Here is a 15,930-nt window from a genome sequence, read left to right on the forward strand (position 1 = left end):
CCTGTCAATTTATAATACAAACAGAAAATCAATGAGTCCTTGCTGGTCCAGTTTGGCTTTTTCTTCCTCAAAGGCCAGCATTGTTTAACAAGTGCACCATCTACTGGTGGAGTTGGTCACATGCAGCCCTGTTTAATAGGGGAGCACGATAATTATTGGCCGATAATTATGGATCCATCCATCCATCCATCCATCCATCCATTTTCTATACCGCTTCTCCTCTTTTGTGTCGTGCGGGTATGCTGGAGCCTATCACAGCTGATTTCAGGCAACAGGCAGGGTACACCCTGGACTGGTTGCCAGCCAATGGCAGGGCACATATAGACAAACAAGCATTCACATTCATACCTATGGTCGCCAGTGAACCTAACATGCATGTTTTTGGAATGTGCGCACACACGGGGGGAACATGAGACTCGAACCCAGGTCTTCCCAATCTCCTGACTGTGACTGCATGGCCAACATGCTAACCACTAGCCCACCGTGCGGCCTCTGCGAACATTAAGGGGGAAAAAAAAAATCCATCGAGCATTAGCCACCTGAAACTCAATGTGGATTTTTTCTTCTATTTTCCATTTTCTTCCAGACTTAACATCCTAAATGTCATCTTTAGGTGTGTCGCCAGCGTGGACATCTGTCACCAAGGACTCTTACACGGGCCGCTCACTGGTGGCCTGGCCTCCAGACCCGCATCTGTGGTTTGGCCACAAAACAGATGAAATAGGTTAGTGGCGTCTTTCTGCTCTACGAAACCCCTACGTTCTATCATTTGAAATTATGGATCATCATAGCGTTACGTGCCAGCCTGAGTCTTGGGTCCTGCTTTACGAAAGTCCTACTATATCAAAGCCAAGGCTGAATAGTCCGGACGTTATCAATAATCATGTTTTTATGGTGTGTCAAAAAGATGCCTGAGGTTTATTTTTGGCAGAATGACTTGGTTAGGGTAATTAAAAATAGGCTTTGCATGAATAGTAACCATATGATAGGAGAAAATGTCTCGCCTTTGAGTGCAGAAAGAAACATATCCTCTCTATCCCTTTATGCTTTAACTTGGCATGTGTGGAAAGTTGTGACACATGCCTTCTTTTTGTAGCCGTGAATTATGTAATCTACAACAGAGAATGTGTTGGGTGCATTCAAAAAAATAAGTGCATCTAGAGCACGTGGAAAGGATCTATTAAAGCCCGCGTGTCGTCACATTACATGCACGTGTTCTGATTTGTATCCTTTCTGTCTCCCCCCGTCCATGCGCATCGCCAGTGGAGTGGACAGAGAGAAACATTTTGAACCAAAAACTCAACAAACAAATTGCTGACAGAAATGGAAAAGCGGGGTGCTTGAAAATGACTCAATGTGGCGACAGATTGCATTTCATAGCTGGGCCTTCAATGACGTAATCCACCTCTTCACACCGCCGCCACCACGTTGCAATTATACAAACCGTACACCAACATAACAATGAGCGGCTTCACGGAATTACAGAACGAATATGTCTTTTATCTCGGAAAGCATCGTCTCGAAAACAACTTTAAACTACAAACCTCTACACTACAACATCATCTGGAGCAGTCCGGAATCAACTTTCATCCAATAACACGGCAAGCGGTGAATCTGATATCAGATCGGTGACAGAAACAGCACTCCTGATTGTGAAGGCCCTGGGCAGATTACACTGGTATGGCAACACATAGAAGCTGACATCTGATTGGACAACAAAAATGTAACATACACATACTGGAATCAATGCAGATAATAGACTTTTGGGAATAAATTAATACAATTTCATGGAGCAAATACTAGAATTTATGCTGTAAATGTACAGTAGGTCAGCAGGTCAGTGCTTCTGATAGTGTTTAGGCCAGCAGAGAAGGCTTTGCTGGCTCTGACCGCCCACCACTGCTGTTATGGTATCATTAGATGTTTGATGTTGTTTTAGTAATATTTTAATGACCACATATAACTAGAACGTCGCTTGGTAGAAATCAGACCTTGACCAAGGCTGAATTGTTAGCACAAATGTGGTCCATGTGGCCCCCGCCCACCCCCGCCCACACACAAAGTCCTTCTATCTACTGTTTTACTGTGTTAGCTGAATAACATTGGTGGTGTCTTCAAACGTTTGCACAGTACAGCATACATGAGATAATAACGCAATCCCTCCTTTATCGTGGTTATTTGGTTCCGGACGTGACCGTGGTCAGTGAATGTCCGTGAAGAAGGATTCCTTATTTATAAATGGAATATTTTCATAGTTACATCATTGGAAACCACTTTACGACCTCCTAAATATGGTTATTAACATTATTAGAGGCTTCTATACATGGAATAACACCCCTATAGTCACCTTTACACTCATAATGACTCCTATTCTACCACATTGTTATATTATATTATATATCCTATGTATTTAAAATTGGCAAAGAGTACATTTAAAATACAGGAAGTGTACAAATGCATTGTAATTGATATGAAACAGATGGGGGGGATATGATTAAATAAGCCTTGCTTCTTCCTACTCCTTTTTGGACATGTGGAACTGTGAATTGCACTCTGTGATGTATTTCAATGTAACTTGTATGCACGTTCAAAATAAACTCATTGTTGTGTATGAAACTAACCAGAACTACGTTCGTCATCGCCGAAATCCACCCAGAACTGTGCTCACGGGACGAAGTGGGGGGTAAGTCACCGCCGATGCACGACACTGCTGATGGGGATGCCATACAACTTCATGTCAAAAAATCCCAACTCTCCCTTATCATGTTAAAACATCACGCATCTTCTTTTCTTTTCAAATGTGGATTAAACTCAAATGCGACTGCTACTTAGAAGTCTTTTCATGTGTGTGTGATGTGTTTAGGCACTAGCATGGAGGCGGTTTTAACGCAACCACTGAAGCTTTGTCTGAAGCCGCTGCTTCTGCTGCCAAGTCATAAACGTTCAGTAAAGCTGATTCTTTGTAGACAATGACGCTGTGAACCCCACCGGGGTGTGCGGGTGGGGATTTTCAGTCAAATAACAAGCTAAATGAATGCAAGACACTATGGATTTCCCCTCCATTTGCATTGTCTTCTGGTTGGATGCGGCCTTTGTTCACCGTTTCTGATGGGATGACACATTACAACATGCTTATGCTAACATTACGTTGGCATAACGTTACACTGAGACTGTAAGACACCTCCAGGCGTCTGTCTGGAGCAGTCTTTGCGCTCTTCACTTGGAGCGCACACACACTCCACCACCATCTTCTGTGACCCTGAGGCACGGCCGGCCCGAAGGGTGTTGCATCGCACTGTGCGCTCATCTTCCTCCTCAACCTCTCACCCTCCGTTTCCCACCCTCGGCTCGCTGACACCTCAGTGACTGCGTGGGGGGACTTGTACAACATTCAGGTCGACTGCAGGCGTCAGAAACAAGTTGCAATTGGTTGCACACGTGACTATTTTGCGGTTTTTAAGCGCTGCCTGTAATCGCACAACAGCTTTTCGTTGAACCCGAGACATTCGTTTTTTTAATTGTCCTCTTCTTTCTTCTACTTGCCTTTTTTTCTAGCTTAGCTAACTTGACTTTATTTCTGTACAGCACTGGGGTCGTTTTAAATGTGCTATACTGTTCATCAAATTTCACATGAATTGTATTATTGTTAAAAATAGAATAACAATCAAAAATGATTTAGAAATTAATCATTTCGACATTCTAAAAATACAACTTTATTCTAAGATTCTAAGATGTTTTTATTTTCTGGGGAAAAATAAGACTTATTTTCCCCGACATTTTGACTTTTTTTTCTTGAAAAAAAAAATACAGTTTTATTCAAGTAATACTGTAACCTTCAACAAAAAATACCTTTAAGACTACATTCACAACAATACAACTTTTTTCACTTTTTCCTTAAGAAAATATTACTTTATTATATGATTACTATTACTATAAAAAATGTAACATACACATACTGGAATCAATGCAGATAATAGACTTTTGGGAATAAATTAATACAATTTCATGGAGCAAATACTAGAATTTATGCTGTAAATGTACAGTAGGCTTTAGTATTTTTCATTTGGAAATTTTGATATTAAGATAAGATGACACATTTTTCTTGACAAAATAAGACTTTATTTTCATAAGATTATTTACTTTACAAAAAAAATGTTTTTCTTGTAATTTTATAACTTCATACAAACTTTTTTGGATAAAAATATGAACGCTACATTCTCATAACATCACAACTGTCATTTTTCTTTTTCAAAACTTTGTCTCAGGAAAATGATTTTGACTTTATTCTTGTCATTTTAGGACCATTTCAAAACACTTCAACTATAGTCATAAGCTTCAGTATTTTTTCCTGAAAAAATACTTTTGTTTATGAATATTTATTGATATGACTTGAGAAATATGCCTTCTTTGAAGAATATCTAAAGTATACAGATTACAACCTAAACATTTTTTTGGAAAATACTGTATAATAACTACCTGTATATTCATAAGCTTATGCATTTTTTTGTGAAAAAAATACTTACTTTAGTTTAGGATTGTTTATTTATGTGACTCAGGAAATAAGACTTCTTAAAAAAAATAATAATAATAAAATCAACAACAACTTAATTTTACAACCTCAAAAATGTTTTTTTTTTTCTCAAAATATAACTATATTGGTATGCTTATATATATATATTTTTTTTTTCTGAAAAAATACTTTAGTTTAGGATGGTTTATTTATGTGACTTGGGAAAAAAGACTTTGTCAAAAAAACCAAAACAAAACAAAAAACCCCACATTTTTTTTTACAACCAAATTTTTTTTTCCCCATTTGTAAACGTACAAGTATGCATTTTTCCCTGGAAAAAAAACAACTTGAGTTTAGGATTGTTTATGCATGTGATTTGGGAAATAAGACCTCAAAATATGATAACTATACTCGCAAGATTATGCTTTTCTCCCTCGATAAAAACCCAACTTTAGTTTATGATTGTTTATTTATGTGAGTTGGGAAATAAGACATATTTTAAAAAAACAAAAACTTAATTTTATAAGCTAAAATGTTTTTTCTCAAAATATGACAACTATATTTGACTATATCCCTGAACTATTGGCTCATGGTTGGGTTTACTCAGAGAGAATCTATGTGTGAGGCACATCTGAACAATTACGGTCAATAACATCGGCGCTCGTAAACAATGCATCATGAAAAGTGAACAGAAGGTGTCGAGGGACTGATCCCTGGGGCATCTCACAAGTCATTCCCACTCTTTTGCATAATCACCTCCAGCGGTGCTTCCATGTTGTCTTTTACCGCTCGTCTGGGGCGGCTTCTTAAATAGCTCTGCGTTTCTAAATTTAATGTGGTCCGTGTGCGCTCTCGCTTATCACTTGGATGTCTTTTAACCGGCTTTCATTGACTTGAACCACTTCAGAGGACATCGTGAACGTCTCTCTCAAACAACGCCATTGAAACAGGATGTGGTGTTCTCTATACGTCGTACTCTTTCCAGTCTAGTTGATATTTTTAAAAGCGCGTAGTAAAGTCGTGATTGGGAGGGTTGGCGGGTTCGTGGCAGGTGGCGGGGGTTGCTCACCTTCCCTACCCGCCCCGCAGGCCGTCACCACTCTCGCACCATCACAGGGCTTCCTGTGACAGAAGCTGTGGTTGAAGGTGGAAAATGTCAGCGGGCGCCTCAAAGAACGGGCCACAGAATGAGTGCAAGAAAGAGAGAAAGAGAGAGAGAGAGAGAGAGAGAGAATGAGAGCGTTTGAGACAAAAGAGGGACAGTAAGAAACCAAAGAAGGGGAAATCTACCATAGTCCAGCAGAGTGGAGGACAATGTGTGTCCTCATCGGGACGCACTGCTGCCTTCTCTAAGCCAACCAAGTCAGGTACAGTATCGCATTTTTCACCACACGTATTCCACACCTTTGTTTTATCTTATGTTCTCCTTCTTTGCACACAACTGGTGGTCTTTTCTGTTAATTTGCAATTCAATCACGAGACCGCCGCATCACATAGCGCTATACTTGGAATGACTCACTTGCGTGTCATGATCTTTCTGCCGTTTTATAAGCAGGCGTTGTCGCCAACGTGTGACTCCGCGGGAGGACAACGGGACATTAAACCCTTAGAAGAAGACACTTCAAGCGGCGAAACGTAGAAGTTTTAGCTTTACATGACAGCATTCACCTCCGATAAGGACGAAACAACCTTTACTGCTACATTTGTGTACAGTGGAACCTTGGTTAGCATCATTCATCCGTTCCAGAAGGCCCAACACTTCACCCACCTTGCCTCCAGCATTGCCCACACTGGTGCATGAATGTGAATGAATGAATAAGCGTGAATTGGCAGTTGCCTTTCTGTCAGGCTACCCCAGGGCAGCTGTGGCTACAGATGTAGGATACCACCACCAGTGTGTGACCGAGGAGTGAATGAATGAATAATGAGTTCACTTCATGTTATTGTCATATATTTTTTTTAGGTTTACTTACTGTACTTTCCCTCAAAAGTAATGTTAAAATCTCGTCCTGTCTCGTGTAACCAATCTCGTGTATCGCCTCGTCTTGTGACACCTCTAATAGATAAACGAACATTTAAGGTTACTTTTACCTTCACTGAGGACGTGATTGTTGCCAGAGACACGATGTGGCAGCAAGATCAACACGGTGGTGTCGAATTCGGTCGTGTTTCTCAGCTCAAGTCCCTGCTTTTCTTTTGAGCATGGCTGCAAAATAACCCCAAAAGGAGCCAGTATTTCCATCAAGAAGGCGAGAAATACAACTGGATTCAAGAAATAATTGGTGGCGGCGGTGTTGATCTCGTTGTCACGTCGCCGTCTTTGGCAGCAATCACGTCTTCAGTGAAGGTAAAAGCAACCTTCAATGTTTGTTTATCCGTTATTCCGTAAAAACGTGTATAAAAACCTGTTTTGCATTGACATTTGTGAGGCTTGTGGTGTAACTGTGTTAGTTTGCAAAGAACTACAGAGTCGAACGCTGATAACATCATAGACGGGCGACGAAGCTGACCCCCCCGTTCCTGTTTCCATGTATTAGCGAGCTCACAGGCTGCTGAGAAGGACGTTCTGTGACAAAAACACATTAAGAACTCAGTTGGACTCAGCAGTGTATTCATAGCGCGACAAGACACGCTCCAATGTACGCAAACGGAGGCGCAAAACACGCTAAATGAGGTTCTACTCTACGTTTATTGAAGCATCAGCTACATTATTCGAGTGTAAGGGGAGAACTAATTCCTTACTCCTTCTTTAACTGTCGTGATTTGCATGTTGTGATCCTAACAACAACTCCATGTGATCCTTCTCAGTCTGACCCCAGCGGCGATGATGGGGACGGTCCAGCTCCGTCTCATCCTGGCCGCTCTGTTTTCACTGCACGCTCTGGACTGTGAGGCGACCTTGCAAGGTGCAAGCTCATTTCGTTGTACGTGACATCTTTGGCACACGTGACAGGAACATTAGCAGACTCAAGGTGTTTTTCACTTGCTCTGAGTAAGAGATGATTCGTCATTGACCTTTGAATAGAGGTGCTTTTGGATGTTTGCATACTTTCTTTCGGGTATCAACAAAAATACAGCATAAACGCAATGCTTGTTTTTTTGCCACCATCTTTCATGAGCTGAACACAACTACATGAATCCCTTGCCACTTTGAGCTTCATGAACAGGGGTCACCGTTGGGTCCATAGCCAAACCACGATAAACAAGGGATTAAATACTACTAATATATATTACCTACTAATTCATACAGTTGTATGACAGTTAATGTTAATGTTACAGTAATCCCTCATTTAGAGCCCTCTAGACATTAAATAACACCCCTATAGTCACCTTTACACTCATATTACCAAATATAGTAGGCATAATAAGAGACATAAGACATACGCAAGACATCATAATAAGTGTTACACATGTTCGCATTGGGAAAGTTCCTGATTTTTCTTTTTTTTTCACTTCCTGTTTTGTACAGTACTTCCTGCGGTGGCTATTGTCTCCTCAGTGATCAGTGTACAATACTACATATCATTACGTTTTACAATGTGTTTTCTGAAAGCCTTGTATTTTTATTTTAGCTCATTTGGTCATTTCTATGCTTGAAAATGCTTAGTTTCGGCAAAAATACCTAATTATGCATATTTCTGCCTAACAATAAGCCACATTCAACCACAAAATAGTGATGTTTTATGAATTTATGTATTTATGAAAAACCGGAACAGAGTGAAGCCGTGAGGAACGCCGTTTGGTGGCGAGGGATCACTCTGCTTTTGCTTTTTGTTTGAGCTGGAACAAATTAATTCACTTTACATAATTTCTTATAGAGTTTGGAAGTCAACCAGCATTGCGGAACGAATGGAACTCCGTTTTTGCCGTCTGCAATGTGCAACGAGACAGCATTTTAATCTTTGTTTCGTCTGTGAAACTCAGGGCTCTCCTGCGTGAATGACTTCATCGACAATGTCACTTGCACATGGGACAGTTCTTCAGCGGATCCCAGCCGAGACTGTTGGATCACAGGCCACAAGAAAATGCAATTCAGGAAGGACGGGGTGACACGTGCAAGCATAATCAGGTGAGAACATGGATGTGGTAAAAATCCCCGTAATATACAGTATATACATATCTTTTTTAATTATGGGGATTTTTGTGTTGTTGCTAGCCGGAGCTGCAGGGTGAAAGAGCGTGCTAGCTCACCTCCAGGATGCAGTTTTGTCTTTGAAAGTAACGTAAGTCATGCAAAGACAGCCTCACATTTTAAAACACCAATTTGCTACTGCATGTCTCAACGGGCGTTCACAGAAGTTCACCCCCTTTGAAAAGATGCCCAACATCAGTCTGACGTGTGACAGGCTGGTGGTGTTGAGCCTCAAAGACTACCTAATCACAAGCCACAGTGCGTATAGCTTTTATTTGGTCTTTTGTTTTACACGTTTACTACCAGAACAAGCTAAAAGATGCGTGTGTGTGTGTGTGTTCAGTTCAAATGCACCCCCCAGGCCTCCCTAACGTCACCCGCGCTGACAACGACACCGTGATTTGGTGGGGTCCCAGCAGCCCCCTCTCTGAGTTCCTGAACGTATTCGACTACCAAGTCCACATCCAACAAAGTGGCCCGAAGTTGAAGGCGAGTGTGTGCACATGTTCTGTCACCAGTGCTGTACAAACTCGAATAATGCTTGGATATTTACTGTGTGTATATATATATATATATATATATATATATATATATATATATATATATATATATATATATATATATATATATATATATACACACACACACACACTGTACGTAACGGATGCCAGCCTGAGGCTGTGTACGTTGGTAAACCTCACTCCCTCTGCCTTAAGAGCTGCGCTGAACATGCCCTGGTCCAGATCTGGGAGGAGATCCCCCAGGACACCATCCGTAGTCTCATTAGGAGCATGCCCCCACGTTGTCAGGCATGCGTACAAGCACGTGGGGGCCACACAAACTACTGAGAATCATTTTGAGTTGTTACAATGACATTTTAGCTAAATGGACCAGTGTGCTGCATCATTTTTTCACTTTCATTTTTGGGGTGTCTTTGATTTCCCCCCTCTATAGGGTGATCATTTTCATTTCTATCAAATGATGTGGCATCATTTTGTTACTAATACATCACCCACTTATTATCAGGAAACATATTCAACATCATTTCCCCCCAGTTTAGATCTGATGTGTTTTCCAAGTGTTCCTCTAATTTTTTTGAGTAGTATATATATATTTTTGTTGGTTTTTTATTTTGTAAAAATGCTCAACATATGTTTTGTTTTGTCTTTACATTGTGCCTTTTTACGCTATTATCCCCATTTCTCCTGTTTTATTTTTTTCTTTAATTTACACCTGATTCTGTTTTTTTTTTTACTTCCAATCTGATCGCAATACCTAAATTTGAATATCTGCCAATATCAATACTATTGCGATAGCAAAACTCTGTTTGCCTTAATACTACATTGATCTACTTTGCGCTTTGAATTTCACAGCTTCAGTCTGTCGTGGTTTTTCAAAAATATACAAATTAAATCATTGCCGTTTCGTGTTTGAATACGGCCTATTATTAGTCAAAACATGCATATTTAAGTACATTTTATGTGTTTTTAGTCTAAATGAAGTATTTTCAAGCATAAAAATGGCTAAATGAATTCAAAGACATGCTGTGATGATATGTAGCATTCTACACTGGCCACTAGGTGTCAGTAATGTTACATTGATGAGGCAATAGCCACCGCAGGAAGTACTGTACAGAACAAGAAGTAATAAAAGAGCAACAAGAAACTTTCCCAATGCTAACATGTGAGAGTCTATATCAGGGGTCACCAACGTGGTGCCTGCGGGCACCAGGTAGCCCCTCATGACCACATGAGGTGCCCGCAAGCCTGCTTTTCATTCAGGTTTTCAGTTAATAATGAAAGAACAGTAGAAAGAAATGCATTCTGAAATACAACATGTGAGTTGTGGACACCAGCATTTTGTTCATGTTCTGGTAAAACAAGCATATTCGCTTTGTTTGGGTTTAAAATAGGATCTGAAAATAAATGTTACGAAAATGAGTAGCTCTTGGCCATTTTCATTTTGTAAAAGTAGCTCTCACAAGGAAAAACGTTGGTGACCCCTGGTCTATATTATGTCTTATGTTCTTCTTTTATGTTGACTATATTGGGTAATACGAGTGGAAAGGTGACTATAGGGGTGTTATCTCATGTCAAGAGGGCTCTAATAATGTTAAAACCCGTATTAAGGTGGTTGTAAACAGGTTTTCTGTCCTCTTACTATGAAAATATTCCATTTATGAATAAGGAAGGTAATTCACCTATCACGGTGGGGTCTTGGAAATATCAAAAGCCGACACCAGCACCGATCGGTTTGGCCCCATCCCTAGTGTGATCATGATCGATGCTGCATCCAATGTTACACCAACAGTTTCTGGCAAGGCAAGGAAGGCGGGACTTATACAGAAGTCCAAGTCACAACAAAGAGGAGTAAAAAGTTCTGATTGCTTTCTGAGTGCTTTTTGAGTTAAAGGCATTTTTGATCCAGCCCTCGTACTATACAGTACCTCATCATAATGTAGAGTACTGCAGTGGCCCATGCGTGCATGGGCATTATCATACAGAGTGCTAGTAGTGTATTCAACTCCTCATAGATGAAATTCAACTAACTGGCAACACATATAATCGTGTGTGTGTGCAACCAGAAGGCCCACATGTGGTCCACCAGCGAAGCACAAGTAAGGATCCCTGCTTGGCAGCTGAAAGGCGAGTATCAGGTTCGGGTGAGAGTCAAGCCAGCCAACAGAGAAGGAAGCCAGTGGAGTGAGTGGAGTCCAACCACATCGTGGGTGACAGAATCAGAAAATCAAGGTCAGGTACAGAGGGAACCTACTAAAATCATTGTAGATTAGGACTGGAAAAATGGTGCTGAGTGAAACCTAACTTTGTAGTAAAGTAAATGGAGATGGATTACAGTACCTTTTCTTTTTTTTTTACTCCAGTTTTTGACCTGTTCATTCATGTGGCACTTATTTCAGGTTGGGGTCTGGATCCAACTTTTTTAATATTCACCGTTTGCATCATCTCGGCTGTCTTCATTGTCGTGATGCTGGCCGTTTACAAAAGTATTGTCAGCAAGAGGTGAGTAAAGTGTGTGTTTGCAATTTTAAATCCAGCGTATTTTCTGGCGCATAAGTCGCATCAGGCAAAAAATATATCAGGACAAGGAAAAAAAACATCCCGTATGTAAGTCGCACTATGATGGAGCTACCGTCAGAGCGAGCTTTTTTTGTGTCATGACGCCGCTCCTAAGAACATTAAGTTCACAAGAAAAGAAGACAAAGCCAGACGGAGGGGGCCAATGTTTACACCAACAAGGAGACAAGTTAAAGCTACAGAAGACGAAAAAAGTAAAATAAAGTTGGATACAATAAAAACAAGCCTGTTAATAAATGACAGAATGTTCTCAAACAAGACTTGTTTAGTACGTGACATGACACCAAGTGTGGAAATGTATCAAACAGCCGCATTTTAACACCAAAAGTTCATTTTTGAACACACAAACGTATTAAAATAGACTGAAAATCATACGTGTGTATTTAGTTCGTCAGCGGCTGTCGCAGCAGCTACAGTTTCCAAGCGAGACATAATTAGTGTCCTAATTAAACAACACTGGTGTCTCAAATCCAACATTTCATACAAACATAATTATTAATGATGTCCGATAATATCGGCCTGTTATTGGTGTAAAAATTTAATATTGGTATCGTTTTTTTTCCCCTACAATGAAAGCTGATATAGCCATTTAAGCGGCAAAGTTGCAAAATTGCAACATTGTTGAATTTGAGGCTAATATGATGTCTCATGTAGTTACTAATTTACACCAGGAGATGGTGGACATCTGTAACTTCAATCTGAGCAACACTGTTTCTTTGCAATGTTTAGGAGTTAATAGACGTTGAAGCCCCGTGTGCAGTTATAAGTCCAGTCCAGTCCAGTCCAGTCCAGTCCAGTCCAGTCCAGTCTTTCCACGACAGGTGTGATGTTACATATATTGGTATCGGTTGGAAATTGAGAGTTGGACAATATCAGCATACTGAATATCGGCAAAAAAGCCAATATCGGACATCCCTAATAATTGTAGTTGCACATTACTGACAGACATACAGTCACCAAGGCAGAAGCGGATTAGAAAGTATTTTGTCACAAAAAGCAACCGGTGTGCTCTGCATCATTCAATTTGTGTGCCTAACTGCATCACAAGCTCAACTCAATGAATGTTGCCAAAAACAACAAAAAAAACAACCACAACCCCACTTTAACTTCAAGGTAGCACATGTTCAATTATTATTATTATTTTTACATGTAAGTCGCAGTAACAGCCAAACTATGAAAAAAGTGTGATTTATAGTCCAAAAAATAGGGTATTTATTTTAAACTTTGAAGAAAAAGGCAGTGGGATCTGTAAAATCAAACACAATCCATTCGATGATGCTGATTGACTTCCAAGTTCTAATTTCAAAACTATTCATCCCTTTGAAAATAATATGTGAATGAATTTGCTGAGAGGCAACAGGAAGGTGTTTTGCAGAGCGACACTACAATGAATCCACTCTTATGTATAGTAACATAGCATCTACTTCAGAAATGTGATTAATATTGAATTAATTGTGTCACTCATGGCGTACTGAGCAGCCATGTCACAATAAGGTCAATTTCCTGGTTTACATCAGTGCTCTTTGACAAAATGTGTTGCCGTCTCACGTGATGATGGTGTGACTGCTTGACTTTTAAAGCACATGTTTCCACCGTGTCAATAAAAGCTGAGGATTAATATCTTCGTAAAAGGCAGGGAACTAGTGCACTTTTACCCAATAAAGTGTGTTGTAACTATTTGTTCTTTTACGATTTCAGGCTCCTCAAAGCAAAACCAGTACCCAATCCTTCCAAATACTTTCAAACGCTTCACTCTGTCCACAGTGGAAATCTGAAGGTAAAGACTACATAAACAACTAATATGAATGTAACAGCAGAACAGTTACTAGCTGGACAAACACAGAATCTTCTAATGAGTCTGGCTCTTTTTATCTCCAGAAATGGCTGAATCCTCATTATGCTGCTGAAATCTCGGACGCTACCCAGCCTCTCGACCACATCTCCCCAGTGGAGGTGTGTGAGAGCTGCGATACGAGTCCTTTCACCTCCAGCTCCACCTGTGTCCCACCACCTCCGAGCCCGCTGCACCCAAACAGGCTCGTAGAGAACTCCTCCTCTGCTTCATCATGCTTCTCTAACTTGGACTACTTTGTGTCGAGCTCCTCCGGCAGCTCCCTTCAAACCAATCCCAAACCCGCCAACTTCACCTACAAGGACGAGGCCCACGTTCTGCACAAGGCCCAACACCTTCACCTCTCTCTCCACCCGTGCCCTGCCTTGACCGATGAGTCCCCGAGATGCGAGAGCTTGAAGAGTGGCACACAAAGCCCGGATTCAGGCTTCTGCCTCGGAAAGGAAGATGTGGACGTCAAAGAACAGAGATGGGATGCGACTGGAGAGGAGGACCACCTCAGCTCCTCCAACCTAAGCCTTCCTCTCAATATTCCTGTCCAGATAAGCAGCCCCTCCTCTCCTCCTTCTCTGTGTCAGATATCACCAGATAACGCTCATATGCAAACGCCAATGCTTGCTGCTTATGTTGGCGCTGCAGGCTGGGCTGTTGCTAGTGCAATGTACAGGTCTTCCTCCATGCCAGTGGAATCCAACAAAGCGGGTTATTTCATCCTCCAAGAGATACAAACTACTTCCAGCAATGCATCTATCTGAACTCTGTGCAAGCAAAAATATCCTTGTTGCTGCTGAAAACCAAGATATACTAGAAAATGTGGGTGGGGGGTGTGGTGGGGGGATAAGGAGAGCAGTGCTTGGCGCTTTGAATTTCACTCGTATCGCGTTTTTCCCCAAAAATAGCAATAAATCATCTGTTTCACAGTTGAATGCCGCCTATTAGTCCAAAATATGCATATTTAAGCAAATGTAATGTATGTTTGGCCTAAATTAAGCACTTTCAAGCATAAAAATGGCTAAATAAACAAAAACAGAAATGTAAGGCATTCAGAAGACGCATTCAAAGACCTTGTAATCTAGAGTAGAGTAATCTACACTGGTCACTAGGTGTCAGTAATGTTACCGTAATGTTCGCTGAGACTCACAAGCACCAGGTCTGATCGCCAGGACAACTTTAATTGCAGGTTTGAATGATCTCACAACGGCAAGCTAAAACTCAACTCTGAGCCCCGAAAGTCACTTCCTGTCTGCTCCCCACTCATCTCCCCTACCACCGGAACACATTCACAGCAACACACAGGACCAGGAGTCTGATTAATGTCTTAAATACCTTATTTTCTCTTATTATGTCTACTATATTGGGTAATAGCAGTGTAAAGGTGACTTTACAGGGGTGTTATTTTATGTCTAGGGGGCTCTAATAATGTTAAAAAACATATTTAGAAGGTCGTAAACAGTTTTCCTATGCTCTAACTACAAAAAGGACTCCTACTTTGTGGAAATTCACTGATCACGGCCGGGTCTGGAACCAATTGGCCGCGATAAACGAGGGACGACTGTACTGTTTTTGTGTCAGCAGGGGTTGTCAGCTGCTCATCATTCGGATTATGTTTGTGCATTGTAATTGGGAGGTACGCAACACGTGAGCTGTGCTTTTATTTGAGCCATAGGAAGTCTCCTATCGCTCACTTATCTCATGTCAGACAACGTTTAAGGCTATGAAAACGCCAAAGTAAAAGATGTACTGCTTGATGCTGTCACTTGCTTGTACCACCGAATAAATGACGTCACGCGCTGATGCCACTGATTCTAATTGTGTTGATTCCATCTCGTGTCTTTCAGCTATTGTCTGCACTCATGCAGTACATTTCCAGTGTTCTCAGTATGTTGAGACCAAAACAAACAATAAAGAAAAAAAAATGGGGTCACCCTGTGACTTCCTGTGTCGCTGTGTGGAAAGTGGGGCTGAAGACCACGTGCATACACGCGTGAGCGTCTATAGCATTGAGTGTTTACGTGTCCTGTCAGGTGGTGCCGGCGCCGTGTGCAGCGTGTGTATTTGCGTGTGGTTTGACATTTAATGCTGACACGGACGGCACCATACGTTCATTTCACACACGCAGCTAAGAGTGTCAGCGAGGAAACTGCAGTGGTGATCGTGTCAAAACTAGACAAAAATTCCTGTGGAAATTTTGAATGGGCCTGCTACCTGTCGCTAACCTACGGCCCGGTGTGTGTAGCTGTGACTTTTACAGTAACAGCTAACAGCTAGCAAGAAGCATGACTGGCTGCATTGCTCTGCAGGCAGGCCCACAGTGAAGGTCGTGGCGCTACGTCAACACGAA

The 15,930-nt window shown here is 41.1% G+C and overlaps 1 protein-coding gene across 3 annotated transcripts; it reads left to right on the forward strand.

Annotated features, from left to right (window-relative positions):
- Positions 1-5,628: 5,628 nt before the first annotated feature.
- il2rb (interleukin 2 receptor, beta) lies at positions 5,629-15,398 on the forward strand. Of its 3 annotated transcripts, none has more exons than XM_054760757.1 (10): positions 5,629-5,877; positions 7,319-7,434; positions 8,435-8,579; positions 8,667-8,733; positions 8,807-8,900; positions 8,986-9,131; positions 11,230-11,392; positions 11,560-11,662; positions 13,436-13,514; positions 13,616-15,398. In XM_054760757.1, exons 2-10 carry the CDS (start codon positions 7,335-7,337, stop codon positions 14,342-14,344), a joined length of 1,626 nt encoding a protein of 541 aa, XP_054616732.1. In that variant the 5' UTR covers positions 5,629-5,877; positions 7,319-7,334; the 3' UTR covers positions 14,345-15,398. The 3 variants fall into 3 exon arrangements, with proteins under 3 accessions (XP_054616732.1, XP_054616730.1, XP_054616733.1); XM_054760755.1 differs by having other exon boundaries at positions 5,631-5,877; positions 11,227-11,392; XM_054760758.1 differs by having other exon boundaries at positions 5,631-5,877; positions 7,319-7,416; positions 11,227-11,392.
- Positions 15,399-15,930: the final 532 nt, after the last annotated feature.

The sequence above is a fragment of the Dunckerocampus dactyliophorus genome, chromosome 18, assembly GCF_027744805.1.
Source record: "Dunckerocampus dactyliophorus isolate RoL2022-P2 chromosome 18, RoL_Ddac_1.1, whole genome shotgun sequence".
In the NCBI taxonomy this organism is placed as follows: Eukaryota; Metazoa; Chordata; class Actinopteri; order Syngnathiformes; family Syngnathidae; genus Dunckerocampus; species Dunckerocampus dactyliophorus.